We start from the raw sequence: 22,519 nt of genomic DNA, 5'->3' as shown, positions 1-22,519 counted from the left end.
TACTGGTCGTGGATCCTCACTGTGTGTGAACCGGGGTTACTGGTCGTGCACCCTCACTGTGGGTGGACCGGGGTTAATGGTCGTGCACCCTCACTGTGTGTGGACCGGGGTTACTGGTCGTGCACCCTCACTGTGTGTGAACCGGGGTTACTGGTCGTGCACCCTCACTGTGTGTGGACTGGGGTTACATGTTGTGGACCCTCGCTGTGTGTGGACCGGGGTTACTGGTCGTGCACCCTCGCTGTGTGTGAACCGGGGTTACTGGTCATGCACCCTCACTGTGTGTGGACTGGGGTTACATGTTGTGGACCCTCGCTGTGTGTGGACCGGGGTTACTGGTCGTGCACCCTCGCTGTGTGTGAACCGGGGTTACTGGTCATGCACCCTCACTGTGTGTGGACCGAGGTTACTGGTCGTGCACCCTCACTGTGTGTGGACTGGAGTTGCATGTTGTGGACCCTCGCTGTGTGTGGACCGGGGTTACTGGTCGTGCACCCTCGCTGTGTGTGGACCGGGGTTACTGGTCGTGCACCCTCGCTGTGTGTGAACCGGGGTTACTGGTCGTGCACCCTCACTGTGTGTGGACCGGGGTTACAGGTCGTGCACCCTCACTGTGTGTGGGCCGGTGTTACTGGTCGTGCACCCTCACTGTGTGTGGATCGGGGTTACTGGTCGTGCACCCTCACTGTGTGTGCACCGGGGTTACTGGTCGTGCACCCTCGCTGTGTGTGAACCGGGGTTACTAGTCGTGCACCCTCACTGTGTGTGGACCGGGGTTACTGGTCGTGCACCCTCACTGTGTGTGGACCGGGGTTACTGGTCGTGCACCCTCACTGTGTGTGGACCGGGGTTACTGGTCGTGCATCCTCACTGTGTGTGGAACGGGGTTACTGGTCGTGCACCCTCACTGTGTGTGGACCGGGGTTACTGGTCGTACACCCTCACTGTGTGTGGACCGGGGTTACTGGTCGTGCACTCTCACTGTGTGTGGACCGTGGTTACTGGTCCTGCACCCTCACTGTGTGTGGACCGGGGTTACTGGTCTTGCACCCTCACTGTGTGTGGACCGGGGTTACTGGTCGTGCACCCTCACTGTGTGTGGACCGGGTTTACTGGTCGTGCACCCTCACTGTGTGTGGACCGGGGTTACTGGTGTGCACCCTCACTGTGTGTGGACCGGGGTTACTGGTCGTGCACCCTCACTGTATGTGGACCGGGGTTACTGGTCGTGCACCCTCACTGTGTGTGGACCGGGGTTACTGGTCGTGCACCCTCACTGTGTGTGGACCGGGGTTACTGGTTGTGGATCCTCACTGTGTGTGGACCCGGGGTTACTGGTTGTGAATCCTCACTGTGGGTGGACCGGGGTTACTGGTCGTACACCCTCACTGTGTGTGGACCGGGGTTACATGTTGTGGACCCTCGCTGTGTGTGGATCGGGGTTACTGGTCGTGCACCCTCACTGTGTGTGGACCGTGGTTACTGGTCCTGCACCCTCACTGTGTGTGGACCGGGGTTACTGGTCTTGCACCCTCACTGTGTGTGGACTGGGGTTACTGGTCGTGCACCCTCACTGTGTGTGGACCTGGGTTACTGTCGTGCACCCTCACTGTGTGTGGACCGGGGTTACTGGTCGTGCACCCTCACTGTGTGTGGACCGGGGTTAATGGTCGTGCACCCTCACTGTGTGTGGACCGGGGTTACTGGTCGTGCACCCTCGCTGTGTGTGAACCGGGGTTACTGGTCGTGCACCCTCGCTGTGTGTGAACCGGGGTTACTGGTCGTGCACCCTCACTATGTGTGGACCGGGGTTACTGGTCGTGCACCCTCGCTGTTTGTGAACCGGGGTTACTGGTCGTGCACCCTCACTGTGTGTGGACTGGGGTTACTGGTCGTGCACCCTCACTGTGTGTGGACCGGGGTTACTGGTCATGCACCCTCACTGTGTATGGACCGGGGTTACTGGTCGTGGATCCTCACTGTGTGTGAACCGGGGTTACTGGTCGTGCACCCTCACTGTGGGTGGTCCGGGGTTAATGGTCGTGCACCCTCACTGTGTGTGGACCGGGGTTACTGATCGTGCACCCTCACTGTGTGTGAACCGGTGTTACTGGTCGTGCACCCTCACTGTGTGTGGACTGGGGTTACATGTTGTGGACCCTCGCTGTGTGTGGACCAGGGTTACTGGTCGTGCACCCTCGCTGTGTGTGAACCGGGTTTACTGGTCATGCACCCTCACTGTGTGTGGACCGAGGTTACTGGTCATGCACCCTCACTGTGTGTGGACTGGGGTTACATGTTGTGGACCCTCGCTGTGTGTGGACCGGGGTTACTGGTCGTGCACCCTCACTGTGTGTGGACTGGGGTTACTGGTCGTGCACCCTCACTGTGTGTGGACCGGTGTTACTGGTCGTGCACCCTCACTGTGTGTGGACTGGGGTTACATGTTGTGGACCCTCGCTGTGTGTGGACCGGGGTTACTGGTCGTGCACCCTCACTGTGTGTGGACTGGGGTTACTGGTCGTGCACCCTCACTGTGTGTGGACCGGTGTTACTGGTCGTGCACCCTCACTGTGTGTGGATCGGGGTTACTGGTCGTGCACCCTCACTGTGTGTGCACCGGGGTTACTGGTCGTGCACCCTCGCTGTGTGTGAACCGGGGTTACTGGTCGTGCACCCTCGCTGTGTGTGGACCGGGGTTACTGGTCGTGCACCCTCACTGTTTGTGGACCGGGGTTACTGGTCGTGCACCCTCACTGTGTGTGGACCGGGGTTACTGGTCGTGCATCCTCACTGTGTGTGGACCGGGGTTACTGGTCGTGCACCCTCACTCTGTGTGGACCGGGGTTACTGGTCGTGCACCCTCACTCTGTGTGGACCGGGGTTACTGGTCGTACACCCTCACTGTGTGTGGACCGGTGTTACTGGTCGTGCACTCTCACTGTGTGTGGACCGAGGTTACTGGTCCTGCACCCTCACTGTGTGTGGACCGGGGTTTCTGGTCTTGCACCCTCACTGTGTGTGGACCGGGGTTACTGGTCGTGCACCCTCACTGTGTGTGGACCGGGTTTACTGGTCGTGCACCCTCACTGTGTGTGGACCGGGGTTACTGGTGGTGCACCCTCACTTTGTGTGGACCGGGGTTACTGGTTGTGGATCCTCACTGTGTGTGGACCCGGGGTTACTGGTTGTGGATCCTCACTGTGTGTGGACCGGGGTTACTGGTCGTACACCCTCACTGTGTGTGGACCGGGGTTACATGTTGTGGACCCTCGCTGTGTGTTGATCGGGGTTACTGGTCGTGCACCCTCACTGTGTGTGGACCGTGGTTACTGGTCCTGCACCCTCACTGTGTGTGGACCGGGGTTACTGGTCGTGCACCCTCACTGTGTGTGGACCGGGGTTACTGGTCGTGCACCCTCACTGTGTGTGGACTGGAGTTACATGTTGTGGACCCTCGCTGTGTGTGGACCGGGGTTACTGGTCGTGCACCCTCGCTGTGTGTGAACCGGGGTTACTGGTCGTGCACCCTCACTGTGTATGGACCGGGGTTACTGGTCGTGGATCCTCACTGTGTGTGAACCGGGGTTACTGGTCGTGCACCCTCACTGTGGGTGGACCGGGGTTAATGGTCGTGCACCCTCACTGTGTGTGGACCGGGGTTACTGGTCGTTCACCCTCACTGTGTGTGGACCGGGGTTACTGGTCGTGGACCCTCACTGTGTGTGGTCCGGGGTTACAGTTTGTGGACCCTCGCTGTGTGTGGACCGGGGGTACTGGTCGTACATCTTTATGTATAGGTGCTCTCGCTGTTACTGCACATGGTGGATACTGATTTGGCTTGTATGTTTGATCAATCCTGTTGAAAATTGTTTCCTGCCATTGATGATACCTGGTTGTTATTTTAATTCAGTACTTAATGCTGTTCTTTTAACCCTCAGGAGTTGGCCTTGCAACCCAAGGATGATGTGGTTGACCGAACCAAAATGGAGGACACTCTGAAGCGGAGGTTCTTCTACGATCAGGCTTTTGCCATCTATGGAGGTATGAGAATGCTGGCCTCATTTCGGGAAGTGTGCATCTGTTAAGTTTCTGTCTTGGACTAGAGAATCCTTGCCTGCCCTTCGAACCTGTCCCTGGGTCTAGAGAGTAGTGACTGAATGCTGCGCTTCCCCATCATAGAATGCGGATTGTTGCGACACCTCCCACGCTCTCATCTGACCTTCCTCTGCTCTCCTGTCCTTTTGGGCTGCAAGTCGGAGAGTTCATTTATTGTTTCTTCAAACCCGCTTCCTGTGTTGTTGGCTGCAGTCTGTGGTGTGTGCTAAGTGCCTGCTTCATGAGTGGGGCCTATGCTTTCATGGGGCCGATGTTAAGTGCTTGGGCTTTGTAATGGGTCAGTAACATTCATACTACCACAACATAATTGAAACTGAAACTGTAGCTTGCAGCCACATATTCGCCTTAATGCCTCTTACATGCTGTTATTGTATCTGCTTCCACCACCAGTCCCCCAGCAGCTCATTCCAGGTACTCAACGCTCTCTGGAAAAAGAAACCTGCCCCATACATTACCTTGTTCTGTAAAAACAATGCTGGAGAAACTCATCTGCTCAAACAGTACTTTATGTAGCAAAGATAAAGATACATAACGAACGTTTTGGGCTGGAGCCCTTCAAGGTTTGGAAAAGCCCAAAACGTTGGTAATGTATCTTTATCTTTGCTCTATTAAGTACACTGTTTGATGGTGTCTGCAGACTTTTGTGCATTATCGTGGGAGAAAGGTTCCGACTGCCTACCCTATCAATGTCCCCCACGACTTCATAAACAGGTCTGCCCTCCGCCTCAGGCCCCCTCCATGAGAGGGCAAGCCTCTCCCCATAACTTCTAATCCAGGCAGTGTCTAGTGTACCTCTGCTGTACCTCTTTCAAAACCTCCAAGCACTTCCTGAAAGGGGTAATCAGAATGCACAAAGTATTCCAAGGGCAGCCTCATGAATGCAACTGATTTTCTTACTTTTACTGCGGAGTTAACGTAGCGGTTAGCGCAACACTATTACAGCGCCCGAGACCCGAGTTTCAATCCGGCTCTGTCTGTAAGGAGTTTGTCCCATGACCTGCGTGGGTTTCCTCCGAATGCTCCATTTCCAGCCACCCTACAATTAATCTGGGGTTTGTAGGTCAATTGGTGTAGTTGAGGGACACAGGCTTTAGGCCTGTCTTGATTAAAAATAGATTGAGAATGCTCAGAAAGGTTGGAGGTCTGAGGCTTTGGCTCGAGAGGCTTCAGAGAGCAGAGGCTGAGTAAAAGTTTACGCCCAGTGAGGTAAGGATGGTAAGTTTCTTTAACTTAGGAGTGGGTAATGGAGGCAGCGGTTAGGGCAGTCCAGTGCTCCAGTTGTAGGAGGTGGGAAGTTGGGGACAGCACATTTGTTCCTGATGACTACACCTGCAAAAGGAGCATCCAGTTGCAGCTCCTGACAAACTGAGTTAGAGACCTGGACCTGGAGTTGGGTGAACTGCAGCCAGGTAACTGGTTGACCATCAGGAGAGGGAAGGGGAAGAGACAGAAGGATCAGAGCCCCCCCCCCCCCCCCCCCCCCCCCCGGGGCCGATCCCCTCAACAAGTGGATTGTACTTTTGCGGGGACCTACCAGGGACAAGTCGAGGTGGTCACATCTCCGGTACAGAGGCTGACCCCTCCCTGGCTCAGAAGGGAAGGGGGGAGAAGAGGAGAGTGATGGTGATTGGGTACTCGTTGATTAAACAAGTGGATAGGAGGTTCTGTGAACAAGGTTGAGGTCCCGGATGGTATGTTGCCTCCCTGGTGTCAGAGTCAGGGATGCCTCTGATAGAGTTCTGGAGGGGGGAGGATGAGCAGCCAGATGTTGTGGGATGAGGTCCTAAAAGAGGGGATATAGGGAGTTAGGAAGGACCTCAGGGATGGTAATCTCAGGATTGGTGCCTCTGCAACATGCCAGAGAGGGTAGGAATAGGAAATGTTGGTGCAGTGAGAAGGGGTTCAGATATGTGGATCATTGGGATCACTCTGGGGAAGGTCTGACCTGTACAAAGAGGACGGGCTGCAACAGAACTGGAGGGTGACCAACACCCTAGTGGGCAGGTTTGCTAGAGCTGTCGGGAAGGGTTTAAACTAGTTTGGCAGGGAACCAGAAGATGAGGGCAGAGATTAGGGGTAGAAGGACAAAAGCAAGATGCTGTGTGCTCTCAGCTTGTGAGTAAGGGCAGGCAGGGGAAAAATATAAAGGTAGCCAGTTCAAGGGTTTGAAATGTGTCTATTCCAATGCTAGGAGTGTAAGGAATAAAGGGGATGAACTTAGAGTACGGATCAGTACGTGGAACTACGATGTTGTGGCCATTACAGAGACTTGGCTGGAGGAAGGGCAGGATCGCTTAATGCAAGTACCAGGGTTTAAGTGTTTTAAAAGTAATAGAGGATGGAAGGTGGGGGGGGGGGGTTAGAGTGGGAGTAGCATTGGTCAGGGATAGTATCACAGCTATAGAAAGGGAGGAGGCTGCAGAGGGAGTGTCCACTGAGTCGGTCTAGGTGGAAGTCAGAAACGGGAAGGGAGCTATCACTGCACTGGAAGTAGTCTTTGGACTCCCAAATAGCCTTTGGGACAGTGAGGAGCAGATAAGCAGGCAGATTTTGAAATAGTGTGGGAAATACAGTGTTGTTGTTAGTATTGACTGGCATCTACTGACTACAAGAGGGATATATGGGGCTGAATTTGTCAAGTGTGTGCAAGAAGGATTCCTGATACAGTATGTGGACGGGCAGACAAGAAAAGAGGCCATACTAGATCTGGGAAATGAACCTGGTCAGGTGGTGGAACTCTTGGGGGAGCATTTTGGTGAGAATGACCACCAACTCCCTTAGCTTCAATATAGTAATGGATAAAGATATAAGCAGTCAAGCTGGGAAAGTACTTGACTGGGGAAGGGCTAATTATGAAGGGATGAGGCAGGAACGAGTGAGAATAAATTGTTTAAGGGTGAAAGCACAGAAGTAATGGAGGAAGTTGAGGGACCACGAGCAGGGTTCAAGATAGGTGTGTCCCACTGTGACAAGAAAAAGTTGGTAGGAAAAGGAAACCATGGCTGACGAAACGGGTCTCGCCACAAGTCAAAAGGAAGAAGGCAGCATATGTTAGATATAGGAAGCAGGAAACATGAGAAGTATATGATAACCAAGAAGGAGCTTAAGAAAAAACTTGAAGGGGGCATGAGAAGGCCTTGGCGTGTAGAATTAAGGAGAACCCCAAGGCATTCTATGCGTGTGTGAAGAACAGAAAGATGATGAGAATGATGGTGGGGCCACTAAAGGATAAAGGAGGCAACATGTGCCTGGAGGAGGAGGTTGGGGAGGTTCGAAATGAATAATTTGCATCAGTACTCACAAGAGAAAAGGACCTTGATCAGGGTGAGATCAGAATTGAACAGGCCTGTGTGCTGGACAATGTGGAAATTAAGGAAGTGTTGGATCTTTTTAAAAACATCAAGATTGATAAGCCCTTGGGGCTGGACATGATATATCCCAGGTTGCTGTGGGAAGCGAGGGAAATAGCTATGATCTTTGAGTCCTGTTTGGCCATAGGGTAAGTGTTGGAGGATTGGAGAATGGCAAATGTAGTCTCCTTGTTTAAAAAAAAAGTAATAAGGAGAATCCTAGAATTAAAGATCGGTGAATCTTAAGAAAGTGATATGTAAACTAATGGAGAAGGTTCTTAAGGATAGGATCTATGAGCATTTGGAGAAGTGTAGTCTACTCAAGGATGGCTTTGTGAAAGGAAGATGGTAAAAAAGAAATTGATGAGGATAAGGCAGTAGATGAGGTCTACATGGATCTTAGCAAGTTCCCCCATGAAAGACTTACTGAGAAAATCATGTAACGGGATCAGTAGAAAATAATTGGCTTGTAGGATGAAAGCAGAGAGAAGTGGAGGAAGGACAGTATTCTGCCTGGAGGTCAGTGACTAGTGGAGTGCTGCAGGGATCTGTGCTGTGTCCCCTGTGGAAGGAATGGTCAGTAAGTTTGTGGATGACACAAAGGTTGGAGGAGTTGTGGTTGGAGTTGAAGGTTGTCAAAGGTTACAAGAGGATATAGACAGGATGCAGAGTTGGGTAGAAGATTGGCAGATGGCTTCAATCTGGATAAATGTGAGGTGATGTATTTTGGAAGGACTAATGAGAAGGATGAGTACAGGGTTAATGGTTGGTTACTTAAGGGTGTCATGACCTTGGGCTTCAAATCCATACATCTCATTCCTCAAGGTCGCTGCACAGGTTGATAGGATAGTTAAGAAGGCTGTAGGATGTTGGGCTTCATTAATAGGGGGATTGAATTCAGTAGAGAGGTCATGTTGCAACTCTACAAATCTCTCGTAAGACCACACTTTAGAAGTATTGTTTTCAGTTCTGGTCACTTCATTACAGGAAGGATGTGGAAGCTGTGGAGAGGGTGCAGAGGAGATTTACCAGGATGTTGCAAGGTTAGCAGAGCTGGGACTTTTCTCTTTGGAGCGAAGAAGGATAGAGGTCGACCAGATTGAGAGGCATGGATAGGGAGGACAGCCAGTGCCTGTTTCCTCGGGCAGGAATGGCAAACACCAGAGGACATGAGTACAAAGTAAAGGGAGGGAAGTTTAGGGGAGACATCAGGGGTAAGTTTTTTTTATTGCAGAGAGCTGTGGGTGCCTGGAATGCTTTGCCAGGGATGGTGGTGGAGGCTGAAACTTTGGAGGCATTTAAGAGAAAAAGGCACATGGATGGAAGATAAATAGAGAGTTACAGGGTAGGGAGGCTTTAGTGCTTTTTTTAAGGAAAGAATATATGGGTCAGCACAACATCGAGGGCCGAAGGGCCAGTACTGTGCTGTACTGTTCTATGTTCTTAGGTAACCCACCCAATGCAGGCTAACATAGCCCATGCCTTCTTTACCACCCTATCAACATGCACGGCCACATTTGAGAAGTTTTCAGCCTGGAGCATTGTGGGGACCCGGCTGCCTCTGCCCTTCAGGTGTCCCGGCTTCTTCTGCCCCGCCTCATGGGTAACATTTTGGCCAGAGGGTGGTGGATGGATGGAACGGGCTGCTGGAGGAGGAGGTTGAGGTAAAAATATTTAAACATTCGGACATGTACCTAGATAAGATGGGTTCAGTGGGATATGGGCCAAACGCAGGCAGGTGGGACTAGTGATGGCGGGACATTTTGGTTGGTATGGGCATGTTTGGCCAAGATGCCTGTTTTCACACTGTCTGATTTTCTGGGTGACTGGTGTGTTCCTCTTCCTGGCCCAGGGGTGAGTGGTCTGTACGATTTTGGTCCTGTTGGCTGCGCTCTGAAGAACAACACCCTTCAGATCTGGCGGCAACACTTCATCCAGGAAGAACAGATACTGGAGATCGACTGCACGATGCTGACTCCCGAACCTGTCCTCAAGTAAGTCCCAGGACTGTGTGTGCTGGGGATGGGGATTGTGGGAGCAAGTGTTGGGGTAGGGTGATGGGACAGATGGGCTGCACTCGGTTTGTGTGAGATTTGCACAGTGATTCATAGATACCTCGACCCAACAATGACCCTGATCGTGGACAGCTGAAATTTATTGGAATGGGATCATGGTTTTGGGATCCTCAGTCATGTGTAGATCTGGATAGTCTGAGGAGCTGTGATTCTAGATTTTACAGAGTAAACAATGAGCAATTTGAGCTCCTTAAACATCAAAGGAACAAGAAATATGGAACATTAGAGCAGAGTACAGGCCCTTGTGCTGACCTATGTAAAACTACTCCACAGCAATCTCACCCTTCCCTCCCTTGCACCCATAATCCTCAATTTTACTTAACTTCATGTGACTGTCTGAGTCTTTTGAATGCCCCTATTGTACCAGCCTCCACCACCATCCCCAGCAATGAATTCCAGACATTCACCAATGTTTTTTTAAAAAAACTCCTACATCTCCCCTAAACGCCCCTCATACTCCTCAAACAGGTCTCCTCTTATTTACTATTGTTGGCCTTGGAAAAATGTGCTGCTGTCCGCCCTATCAAATCCTTACCTAATCTTATACACCTCTATTAAAGTCGCCTCTTATTCTTTGTGGTTCCAAAGAGAAAAACTTGAGGGACATATGGACCTGGACCCCAAGATGCCTCTGTTCATCCTCTCTGTTAAGAATCCTGCCAGTCACCTTGTAGGCCTCCTTCAAGTTTGAGCTTCACACTTATCTGAATGGAACTCCACCTGTCACTTCTCTGCCCAACTCTGCTTCCTGTCCATATCCTGTTGTAACATACAAAGACTTTCTGCAACAACTCCAACCTTTGTATCATCTCCAAACTTACTGACCCCCCACCCCTCTACGTCCTCATCCAAGTCATAATTTCTCTGCCCATAATTTCCAATGGGTTTATATCCTGATGAATCCTTTGACAACATATCTCTCATTCTACAACTCCACAATGTCATCTGCAAAGTTAATAAACATTGACATGCTAAATAGACCCATTGCGCCAAGCAGCAGCACCACCCTGGAGCGGTGGCTCATATTCTTAGAGGGACGAGTGATGTTCCACTACATGAGATGCACATGGGTGTGAGAAAAATAGGGGGTTATGGGTGTGAGGTGGGGAAGGGTTCAAGTGTTGTGGAGCAGGTATCTAAAGGTCAGCCCAACATCGTGGAGAAGGGCCTGTTCTGTGCTGTAATATTCTATGGCATTTTCATCTAACTTATTGGTGAGGCCAAATTTGGAGTACTGTGTGCAGTTTTGGTCACCAAATTATAGGAAAGATATAAACAAAATAGAGAGAGTGCAGAGAAGGTTCACGAGAATGTTGACAGGATTTCAGGGTCTGAGTTCCAGGGAAAGGTTGTGCAGACTGGGGCTTTTTTCTCTGGAGCATAGAAGATTGAGAGGGGACTTGATAGAGGTGTTTAAGATTTTAAAAGGGACAGACAGAGTAAATGTGGATAGGCTTTTTCAATTAAGAAAGGGGGAGATTCAAACTAGAGGACATGGTTTAAGATTGAAGGGGGAAAATGATAAGGGGAACATGAGGGGAAGTTTCTTTACGCAGAGGGTGGTAGGGATGTGGAATGAGCTTCCGGCAGACGTGGTCGAGGCGGGATCCTTGGTTACATTTAAGGAAAGAGTGGATCATTACATGGAGAGGAGAGGACTAGAGGGGTATGGACCGGGTGCTGGTCAGTGGGACTAGGAGGGTGGGGATTTGCTACGGCATGGACTAGTAGGGCCAAATTGGCCTGTTCTGTGCTGGATGTGGTTATATGGTTATTCCCATCCGTCCATGACATGATTGCTGCCTTAAATGGATAGTGGGTCCTGGTTTAGCATTAATTAAATGAAACCTAAGGTGTCCATTCTCCTTGAGCTCACCGTTTGTTCCTTCTTCTCCTGACTCTGGGGATTAATTACCATCCATTCTCACCTGCCCGTCCAGTCCAATTTTATCCAAGGTTGCAACTCTGATTGTAAGAAGGACCAAGGGCCGGGTTTGCATTGCGGGGAACCGTACTGCAGAGGAACATGCCCTTTGGCCTGCGTGTCTGTGTCGCACATGATGCCTAAGCTAATTCAAAATTGTTTTGTGCAGATCCAGATCCCTCCTATCCTTACCCGTTCATGTGCCTTTCTCGAATCCTCTTAAACTCTGTCTCCTCCACTACTCCTGGCAGCAAACTTCAGGCATCTACTATTTTGTCAAAATTAACGTGCCCCGCACATCTCTTATAAACTCCTCACCCTCCACCCTGACCCTAAGTGTGTTTTGGAATCATTTCATTTATGAGAGACTTGTGGTTATATGATTCTGTTCATCAGTCTCACAGCCTGTGGAAAGAAGCTATTTCCCAGCCTAGCAGTCCTGATTTTGATGCTCTTGTCCCACCTCTTCGATCCTGTGGAAAGGGTCATCAATAATTCTTTGAGTTCTATTTAAGCAACGTTCCTGGTAGATTTTGTCTATAGAGGAAAATGATGATCTCAGCCATTTTGATGATCCTCTGTATTGACTTCTGGTCCAATGCTTTGCAGCTCCCATCCCACACAGTGATGCAGCCCAACAGGACCCTCTCAATTTGATCCTGTAAAAGGTTGTCAAATTGGTCTCTATCCAACAGTTGTGTGGAGGAATTCCCACATGTATGTTCTGGGGATTGTCATGTAGAGGCATTGATCACCCTGATAATGAGGTGTCGGGGCTTCAGTTATTGGGTGTCCTTTAAGCCATCACTCTGGAGTGGGGTGGGTGAGCAGGCTCAGAACTCTGTGCGGGTAAGGTCTCCTGGTTGAGCTGTGGTGATTGGTTGGCATTGCAGGACATCCGGTCACGTGGACAAGTTTGCCGACTACATGGTGAAGGACCTGAAGAACGGGGAGTGTTTCCGTGCCGACCATCTGCTGAAAGGTAACGCTATCTGCTACAGGAGGTTGGGGGTGACCCCCCAATATCCCACTAGGACCCACTGGATGAACAGGAGGTCTCCACCTGCAGGAGCTTTGGACCAAGATGTAGGGAAAGAGGACCAGCTGAACGTAATGGTCCTAATGACCATCTCACCTCAAGCTCCCAGAAGAGATTCCATGTTTCCCATAGCCTTTCAAGGAGGATCCAATATTCTGTCCCTCGGTCTTCCACCATATAACCCCTGGATACCTTGCATTTCTTACTGTTCTGCTCTCCCCACTTAGATTAATTTTTAAAAATTAGACATACAGCACAGTAACAGGCCATTTTGGCCCATGTGTCTGTGCCACCCAACTTACACCCAATTAACCTACAACCCCTGGAACGTTTTGAACGGTGGAAAGAAATTGGAGCCCCAACGCAGGCGTGGGGAGAACGTACAAGCTCCTAACAGTCAATGCAGGATTCGAGCTCCGGTTCTAATCACTGGCACTATAAAGATGTTGCACTGATCATAATTTGTTGCCCAGCCTCCATTAGAAACACTGAAACAATTGACTCTGGAGAAGTTATCAATTTGATTCAATGGATTCACGGTATGGGAGCAGTCCTTATTATTTGGGATCTGCCCAGGAACACTGTGGACAGTAGGTGGGGAGCAAAAGGGGTCCTGGTGCATTGTGGGCCACGGTTGGTTACTGGTAATCAGTGGTGTTCCCCAGGGGTCAGTGCTGGGGCCACTTCTTTTTACATCATATGGTAATGATTTGGATGGTGGAATAAATGGCTTTCTGGCTAAGCTTACAGATGATGGGTGGAGGGGCAGGTAATGAGGAAGAAACTGAGAATGGCAGAGAAAATTGTATGAGGAGAATGAGCCAAGTGGCAAGTGAAATGCAATAATGGAAAGTGTCATCATGCACTTTGGTAGAAGGGATAAAAGGGTAGACTATTTGGATGGGGAGAAAATTCAAAATTCGGAGGCAGAAAGGGACTTGGGTGTCCTTGTGGAGGATATCCTAAAGCAATGGTTCTCAACCTTTTTCTTTCCACTCACAGACCATTTTAACAATTCCTGCTTTAGTATGATCCCTATGCCATCGGTGCTCTGTAATTAATAAGGGATTGCTTAAGGTGGGATGTGGGTGGAAAGAAAAAGTTTGCAAACCACTGTTTTAATCGTACCTCATTGACTCGTTATGTGCATGGTTTCAGAACTCCAAAGAAAATGGCAATTTTTTTCAAGCAAAATATTTCAGTAGCAATTGGGTCGAGAGGAGTGATTCTCAACCTTCCCTTCCACTGTGAGAGGAAAGAAAAAAGGTTGAGAACCACTGGTCTTGAGGTTAACCTCCAGGATGAGTCGGTGAAGGTGAATGTTATGTTAGCATTCATAGAGAGAGGAATAGGAGACGAGAGCAGGGATGTGATGCTGAGGCTTTATAAGGCACTGGTGAGGCCTCACTTGGAGTATGGGGTATAGTTTTGGGCTCCTTATTTAAGAAAGGATATGCTGGCATTGTAGAGGGTTCAGAGAAGATTCACAAGAATGATTGCTGAAATGAAGGGATAAGCAAATGAGAAAAGTTTGACAGCTCTTGGACTGGACTCCTTGCAGTTTAGAAGAATGAAGGGAGACCTCATAGAAGCATTACAAATGTTGAAAGGACTGGAAAGAGTAGATGCGGGAGAGTTGTCTCCCATAGTGGGGAGAGGTGATCCTTTGCAATTTGCTGCCACGGGCAGCTGTGGAGGCCAGGTTCATTGAGTGTATTTATGACAGAGATTGATAGGTATCTGAATAGTCAGGGTATCAAGGGTTATGGGCAGAAGGCCGGGGTGTGGAGCTGAGTGGGAGAATGGATCAGCTCATGATGGAATGATGGCATGGACTCGATGGGCTGAATGGCCTACTTCTGTGCCAATATCTTATAGCATGGTCAAGATGAGTGTAATGTTCAGAAGTCTCTGAGGACCATTTGATTGCACCGCTGTCAGACTTGCTACTCAAATGCCCATTGTGCTAAGGACTGAGAGTAAAGAGTTGACCTTTACATAGAGTCATAGAATGCAAATGCAAAAGGCTATTCGGCCCTTCAAGCTTAAAACTACATGCAATAACATAGCCGCAGCCCCCAATTCCTGCTTTACCATGATCCCTGTAGCTACAAAGGTCTCGTGCAAATCCCTTTTGAAATAAAATCCAGAGCAAATGCTGGAAATACTCAGCAGATCAGGAAGTGTCTGGAGAAAGAGAAAAAGCTCGTTTACTTGGTTGCCCCAAGTGCTGGAGAGCTCAGCCAGTGTTGGTCAAGTGCTACTGTATCAAACCTAAGCAGCAGGCGGGGGTGATGGTGTCGTACAAGATGGGGTTCACTCATTCACTCCACCCTTGTAGCTCATTTGCAGAAACTGATGTCCGACAAGAAATGCTCAGCAGAGAGGAAAGCCATAATGGAAGATGTCATCACCCAGGTAAAGAGCGCTCTGCATTTGCTTGTAGCCATTTGTCAGCCACTGATGCTATTACTGGCCCCCGGAGCGATCCCTGCGGCCTGGCCCCCGGAGCGATCCCTGCGGCCTGGCCCCCGGAGCGATCCCTGCGGCCTGGCCCCCGGAGCGATCCCTGCGGCCTGGCCCCCGGAGCGATCCCTGCGGCCTGGCCCCCGGAGCGATCCCTGCGGCCTGGCCCCCGGAGCGATCCCTGCGGCCTAGCCCCCGGATAGTGATATACATTGTAATATACATTGTACAATATAAATTTACTCCAGAATTCTTGCTGCATCCAAACAGGTAAGAAACCATAAGGAAAAAAATTGAGAATGCAAAAGATTGATGGATGATAATTATTCTCATTTACCATACTGCATGAAACAAATTGTGGTGTTGCATTATTGTATCTTGTGGTGTTGGATCCAGCCCCTGATTAGTTTAACAAAGGGAGGTTCAAGAGCTTGATCGCAATTGAAAACTGTTCTCGAACTGAGAGATGCTGGTCTTAAGGCTTCAAAGGTAGCAGTGAGAAGAGGTTGTGACCAGGCTGATGGGCATCCTTTGCAATGTTGACTGCCTGCAGCAAGCAGCACCTCACATGGATGTCTGAACGATGCCTTTTGCTGATCTCAAGAGCACAGTGCATCTCAGTCAAAGCCTGTTGAGTGTCTTGTCTTCACTGCCTTGTTCACCCAATTATTAGCTGGAAAACCCTGTGAGGGCATTGGGTTCCTAAATGTCCTGTGGACTCTCCTTTGTCCTCTTTTCATTGTTAATAGCACAGGATCAGGCCTTTCATCCCACTATGATGTCAATTTAAATTGCATTCTTCTGTTTATCCCTCCATACCCTCTAGTACAGAAACAGACTTATGAAAGAGGGAGGGTGGAGTTGATGTCTTCTCACAGTGTATGGAGATTTGGGGAGTAAGCTAACTTCACCAGGGATGATACCATCCTGGGTTGATGGGTTGTGGTAAACCAGTCCTCATCGAGGGCTCAATAGTGGAGAAGTCAAGAACTACAAATTCCTGGGTGTCAATATCTCCGAGGATCTGTCCTGGAGCCTCCACGTTGATGCAATCACAGAGAAGGCTCGTCAACGGCTATACTTTGTGAGCTGTCTGAGGAGGTTCGGTATGACACTGAAGACTCTTGAAAACCTCGAAGATGAACCGTGGAGAGGGTTCTGGCTGGTTGCATCACAGGCTGGTATGGAGAAGCCAAATCTCAGGACAAGAATATACTCCAGAGGGTTGTTAACTCGGCCTGTGACATCATAGGTATCAGGCTTCACTCCATCATGGACATCTACATGAGACGGCATCTTAAGAAAGCAGCCTCTATCCTCAAAGACCCCCACCACCCAGGCCATCTCTTCACTGTGCTAGCAAGGGGGAAAAGGGTAAAGCACTCAATGGCACAAGGACAGCTTCTTCCCCGCTGCCATCAGATTCCTGAATAATCAATGAATCAAAGTCACTGCCTTTTCGTGCACTATTTATTGTTATTTTATTTTTTTATATAATGTCATAAGATGGTTATAATATGTATGTTTGCTCTATGATACTGCTGCAAAACACCGAATTTCATGGCTTGTTCAGGACAATAAATGCTGATTCTGTATATGTTTTCGCTGTGTTAGTACTTGTAATAGTTTGTCTGGACATGCCCCTTGGCTGACTGTGCCTGAGGCTTCTCCCACAGACCTCTGAATAAAGGTGACTGTGCCACAGCTCCATCCTCAGTCCAGGACAGTCGACCAGCATGGACGTGCCTCCATTCCGTTGTTAATAAAAGCCCATCAGTTTCTATTTAATTTCTAGACTTCTGATGTTATCGATGGTGCATCAGTTTTATTAAAAGTTTTATTTGGATAATGGAGCAGATTTTGAAACCAGAAAAGCTGAAACTTGACCCACAATTGCCTGACGCATCCAACAGCTTTGAACTCGCTGCATTGCTTTGAAGCGTTCCTGCAGGCCTCCTCTACTATTGTTCAATCAGAGAATGACGGTCTGCAAATATTATATTCCCAGTCGGGCCCCTGGTATATTCGATGATCAGGGACGATGGAAATAATAAAAAGCCAATATCAGAGGAAGTTAAATGAGGTCCACACTAGGCACCTCCTGGCTAACCAAAAACAGTGACCCGGGGAATCGAGCGGCAAGTACCTTTGGGCCCTGCAAACTCTTGGACGGGCCTGCGGCTGCAAGGCGTGACGGCTGCATGAGCACAGAGGACTTGATCAGAGACGCCTACATTGCGGGCATCAGATCCAGCAGAGACTGTTGGAGCAGGGTGAGGTCGACTTAGAGGGCAGTCGAACTAGCAGACGTGCAAGAGGTGGCCCTCCAAAATATTGGCGCCTCCTCAGCCGACAATGTGGCCGCCTCGTGGTTATCGCGGGCACTGCCCATCTTGGGATATGGGAGGGCCATAAGCCTGCAGACCACCTCCCGCCAGTGACCCAACTGCGGCTGCCGTATTCAGTGAGCACACGAATCGCTACTTCTGCGGCCTGCACAACACCCCAGAAAATGCTGCCCGGCAAAAGGCACTGCCTGCTCTTGCTGTGGAAAGAAAAGGCGTTATGCAAAGGTGTGTAAATCTAAGCCGCTCTCAAAACCCAGCAACACTGTGTAGGATCCACCATCTTCTCAACCCAGTAGTGCACATGGGGGCCGCCATCTTGGAATCGAGCACCTGAACACTCCACCGCATCTATGGAGCTCCTTCGCGCTGGATCAAGGTAGCCCTCACTAACTTGCCAGATTGATGATGAACATCAAGGTAAATGGGCACGAGACAAGCTGCCTGTTCAATCGTGGGAGCATGGAGAGCTTCATCCATTCTGACGTGGTGGAACGTTACTCCCTTGTGGAAAGGCCAATAAGCCACAAAGTCCTATATGGCAGATGTTAGCAGCTATTATGTCGTGACTTGACTGTGCGTGCCACAAACTACAAAGACTAAATTCCATGTGATGCCACAGCTCTGCGCCGCTGTGCTGCAGGGATCAGACTTTCAGTGCCACCTTAAAAGTGTGATGATGGAGTATGTTGGGCTCCATCCTCCCTCACTGTCTAACCAGCAGTTATTAAACTGCCCACTGAGCTTTACCTGCAAAAACCACCCAGCCTCTCCTCCCACTTGCAGATTGCCCACCACGCATGACCTGCAGCCTTTCAACCCTCAGGATCACCTCTCCACCGCTGTTCGCTAACCTCACCCCCGAAGGAAAACCCATTGCTACCAAAAGTCGGCGATACAGGGGTGGGAGCTTTATTAGGTTGGAGGTGCGGCGGGTACTGAATGAGGGGATCATGGAAGCCAGCACCAGTCCCTGGTGGTAGTAAAGAATGGGGAGAAGCACAGAATGGTCATTTTGACTACAGTCAGACCACTAATAGATATAGGCAGCTGGAAGTGTACCCTCTCTCCCACATATCCAACATGGTAAACCAAATCACTCAATATCAGGTATTCTCCGCCACTGATCTAAAGCCAGCATACCACCAGCTCCCCATCCACCCAGAGGACCACTAATATTTTGAGGCAGGTGGCCACCTCTACCATTTCCTGAGGGTTTCCTTTGGTGTCATCAATGGGGTCTTGGTCTTCCAGCAGGAGATGGACTGAATGGTAGACCAGTACAAGCTGCAGGTCATATTCCCGTATCTGAACAATGTCACCATGACACTAATCTCCAAAGATTCCTCCAGACCGCCAAACTCCTTAACTTCACATACAATAAGATATATTTCGCACAACCTGCCTTGCTATCCTTGGCTGCATCGAGGAGAACAGAGTCATTGCCCCTGAACCCGACCACATGCACCCTCTTTTGGAACTCCTCCTTCCCCACATCCTCAAAGCCCTGAAAAGGTTCCTGGGCTGCTTCTATGCCCAGTGAGTCCCTAATTATGCTCACAAGGCCCGCCTCTCGTCACATCTACTTCTTCCCCAGACGTCAGAGGCCCATGTGGCCTTCAGCTGCATCAAGGCAGACATTGCCAAGGCCGCGATGCACGCTGTGGATGAACCTGCCCTGTTCCAGGTGAAGAGCGATGCGTCCGACTTCGCCCTGGCCGCCACCCTTACCTGCACCCTCCAAGGCTCAGAAATTTGACACTCCTCTGTTGTGAAGTATGCCCAAGCCATTGTTAAAGCGGTATGGCACTGGAGACACTATCTCACCGGCAAACGATTTACCTCGCTGACTGACCAACGTGCTGTTGCCTTCATGTTCAACAACCAGCAGTGAGGTAAAATCAAAAACAATAAGATATTGAGGTGGAGAATCAAACATTCCATCTACAATTACGATATCTTGTACCAGCCCAGAAAACTCAGTGAGCCCCCAGATGCCCTATCCTGTGGAACATGTGCCAGCGCACAATTAGACTGGTTACAAGCCTTCCACAGCGACCTCTGCCACCCCGGGGTCACTAGGTTCTCCCATTTTATCAAAGCCCACAATCTGCATACTCCATCGAGGAGATCAGGACCATAACCAGAAATTGCCAGGTCTGTGCGGAATGCAAACCGCACTTCGATCGACCAGACGGAGGGCATCTGATAAAGGCCACCCGCCCCTTTGAATGCTTGAGCATAGGTTTCAAAGGACCCCTCCCCTCTGACCACAATGTGTACTTCCTCAACGTCATTGATGAGTACTCACGTTTCCCATTTACCACCCCTGCCCAGACATGATGACTGCCACAGTCATCAAGGCCCTGTGCAATCTCCACCCTATTTGGGTACCCCTGATGTATTCACAGTATCTGGAGGGTCCTATGAGTGACGAGCTGTGTCAGTACTTGTTGGCCAGAGGCATCACCATGAACAGGACCACCAGTTACAACCCCCAAGGGAATGGGCAGGTGGAAAGGGAGAACGCTACTCTGGAAAACCATTCTAGCCCTATGGTCCAGAGGCTTTCCAGTCTCCCACTGACAAGATGTCCTCCCTGATATGCTGCACTCAATCTGATCGCTCCTATGTACCACCACCAATGCCACTCCACAGGAGTTTTCCTTCTCCAGGAAGTCCGTTTCAGCGACCACGCTGGCATCCTGGCTGACGTCTCCAAGGCCGGTCCTACTCCGGAAGCACATGCGGAGCCATAGATCTGACCCCTGGTTGAAAGGGTCCATCTCCTCTACGCCAATCTCCAACATGCCTATGGGGGCAAGGACATGGTCTCCGTTCAGGACCTGGTGCCCTCAGGAGACCCTGTGACCATTGCCAACCACCCCACTCCCCCTTCACCTACCGCTACCCACAATGCACCAGGGCCATGGCATGCTAACTCCAGGCCCAGTAGATGACATGTCAGATCCGTTGCCATGCATCTACCAAGACGACGGCAACGTGCAAGTGTTCTAGACCGTCCAGGGCTCAATTTGTAATAACGTGTAATTCACTTCACTCCACTGGAATCTTTCTAAAACGAAGGGTGAATGTGGTAAACCACTGTATATGTTTTGGCTGTGTCAGTACTTGTAATAGTTCATGCCCTTTGGCTGACTGTGCCTGTGGCTCCTCCCACAGACCTCTGGATAAAGACAACTGTCCAGGACATTCCCACCACCCCCCTCACCCCCCCTTAAAGAAAAGCCCCTGAAAGGTAAAAAAATGAAACCAGCCACCAGTCCGGTCCTATTTAACCTCCATTCTGTTGTTAATAAAAGCCTATCAGTTTCTATATAACTTCTAGTCTTTTGAAGTAATTGATGGTGCAATGGGGTGGAGGAACTCTTCTGGTGTAAGCAAAGAACGGCAGATTGGTAAAAATTCGGGATTGAAAATTGGCCTGTGAAGTCCATTGTTAAGTTCCACTGGAAGGAGGGACAGTTAATGTTGTATAGTGGCCTCTCTCATTCTCTGGGGAGGGGGGTGATCCCAGGATTTTAAATTTACACATACCGCATGGTACCAGGGCTCTTTCAGCCCATGAACCCAATTGACCTACACCCCTGGTGCATTTGAATCATGGGATGAAACCGGAGCCTCCGTGGAAAACCCACACAGACATGGGTTTTCCTTACAGCTCCGGATTCTAACCCCAGTTGCTGGCGCTGTAACAGCGTTACACTAACAGCTATGCTCACCATGCCACCCTTACCACCGTGAAGATTGTGGGTAGGTCCCAGCAATGCAGGTGATTTGGAAACTGCGAGCAGCATTCTTCTTTCTTCCTGGTGCTGCCAAGAAATGGTACTCTTGTATTTTGTTTTTTTTTAAACCTTCAGATGGACAACTACAATCAACAAGAGTTGTCAGATCTGTTTGTGAACTACAACGTTAAATCTCCAGTCACTGGGAATGACTTGTCTAATCCCATCTCCTTCAATCTGATGTTCCAGACCTCCATTGGACCTGGGGGCAACATGCCAGGGTAAGATGTATTACTCACTGCACTTAGTTGGGGAAAGGAGGAGGACGGTGTACAGTTCTGGTCACCACGCTTGAACCAAGTTCAAGTTTATTGTCAAATTTTTGAATTGGAGGCCGGTGATGAGTGGATCAGTACTGAGGTTCACTGCTGTTTGTCATATATATTAACGATCTAGATGATAGAGTGGCAAATTGGATTAGTAAATTTGCAGATGATACAGAGGTTGACGGTGTTGTGGACAGCAAGGAAGATTATCAAAGCTTACAGGGTGATATAGGACAGTTAGAAGAGTGGGCTGAAAGATGGCAGATGGAGTTTAATACTGATAACTGAAGTGCTACATTTTGGTAGGACTAATCAAAATAGGACAGACACGTTAAATGGTAGACAGTTGAGGAGTGCAGTGGAACAAAGGGATTTAGGAGTCATGCTACATAATTCTCTGAACGTTAGATCACATATGGATAGGGTGTTGAAGAAGCCATTTCGTACATTGGCTTTCATAAATCCGAGTATAGAACACAGGAGTTGGGATGTAATGTTGAAGTTGTATAAGGCACTGGTGAGGCCAAATTTGGAATATTGTGTGCAGTTTCGGTGGCCGAATTATAGGAAGGATATAAACAGAATAGAGAGCAGGCAGAGGAAGGAGGTTTACGGGAATGTTGCTGGGGTTTCAGTGTTTGAGTTATAGGGAATGGTTGAGCAGGTTGGGACTTTATTCTCTGGAGTGTAGAAGGTTGAGGGGTGATTTGATAGAGGTATTCAAAATTATAAGGGGGATGGATAGAGTCAATGTGAACAGGCTTTTTCCACTGAGAGTGGGGGAGATTCAAACAAGAGGACACGGATTGAGAGTAAAAGGGGAAAAGTTTAGGAGAAAGGTGGGGGTATGGAATGAACTTCAGGCAGTGGTGCTAGAAGCGAGATCGATGTTAATATTCAAGGAAAGGTTGGATAGGTATATGGATGGGAGAGGTGTGGTGGGTTATGGGCCAAATGCTGGTCAGTGGGCCTAGGAGGGAGAAGATGTTCGGCATGGACTAGTAGGGTCAAACTGGCCTGTTTCTGTGCTGTAAATGGTTACATGGTTATTCTAAAAGTGAATTTAACAGTTGCTTGAGATTGTGATTTGCACGATTGGTGAACTAATGACGGGGCTAATTTTAAA

The 22,519-nt window shown here is 49.5% G+C and overlaps 1 protein-coding gene across 2 annotated transcripts in view; it reads left to right on the top strand.

The window, feature by feature from the left end:
• Window positions 1-22,519, top strand: part of gars1 (glycyl-tRNA synthetase 1) — a 51,283-nt gene that overhangs the window by 10,419 nt on the left and 18,345 nt on the right. For both annotated transcript variants that reach the window (XM_069914954.1, XM_069914953.1), the window contains exons 3-7: window positions 3,942-4,044; window positions 9,322-9,463; window positions 12,362-12,450; window positions 14,849-14,925; window positions 21,203-21,348. In XM_069914954.1, the coding sequence (XP_069771055.1) occupies window positions 3,942-4,044; window positions 9,322-9,463; window positions 12,362-12,450; window positions 14,849-14,925; window positions 21,203-21,348 (557 nt within the window). The remainder of the gene's footprint in view (window positions 1-3,941; window positions 4,045-9,321; window positions 9,464-12,361; window positions 12,451-14,848; window positions 14,926-21,202; window positions 21,349-22,519) is intronic.

This window comes from Narcine bancroftii, chromosome 1 (assembly GCF_036971445.1).
Source record: "Narcine bancroftii isolate sNarBan1 chromosome 1, sNarBan1.hap1, whole genome shotgun sequence".
In the NCBI taxonomy this organism is placed as follows: domain Eukaryota; kingdom Metazoa; phylum Chordata; class Chondrichthyes; order Torpediniformes; family Narcinidae; genus Narcine; species Narcine bancroftii.
The sequence above is the reverse complement of the archived record's forward strand: the minus strand, read 5'-3'. Positions and strand labels throughout refer to the sequence as shown.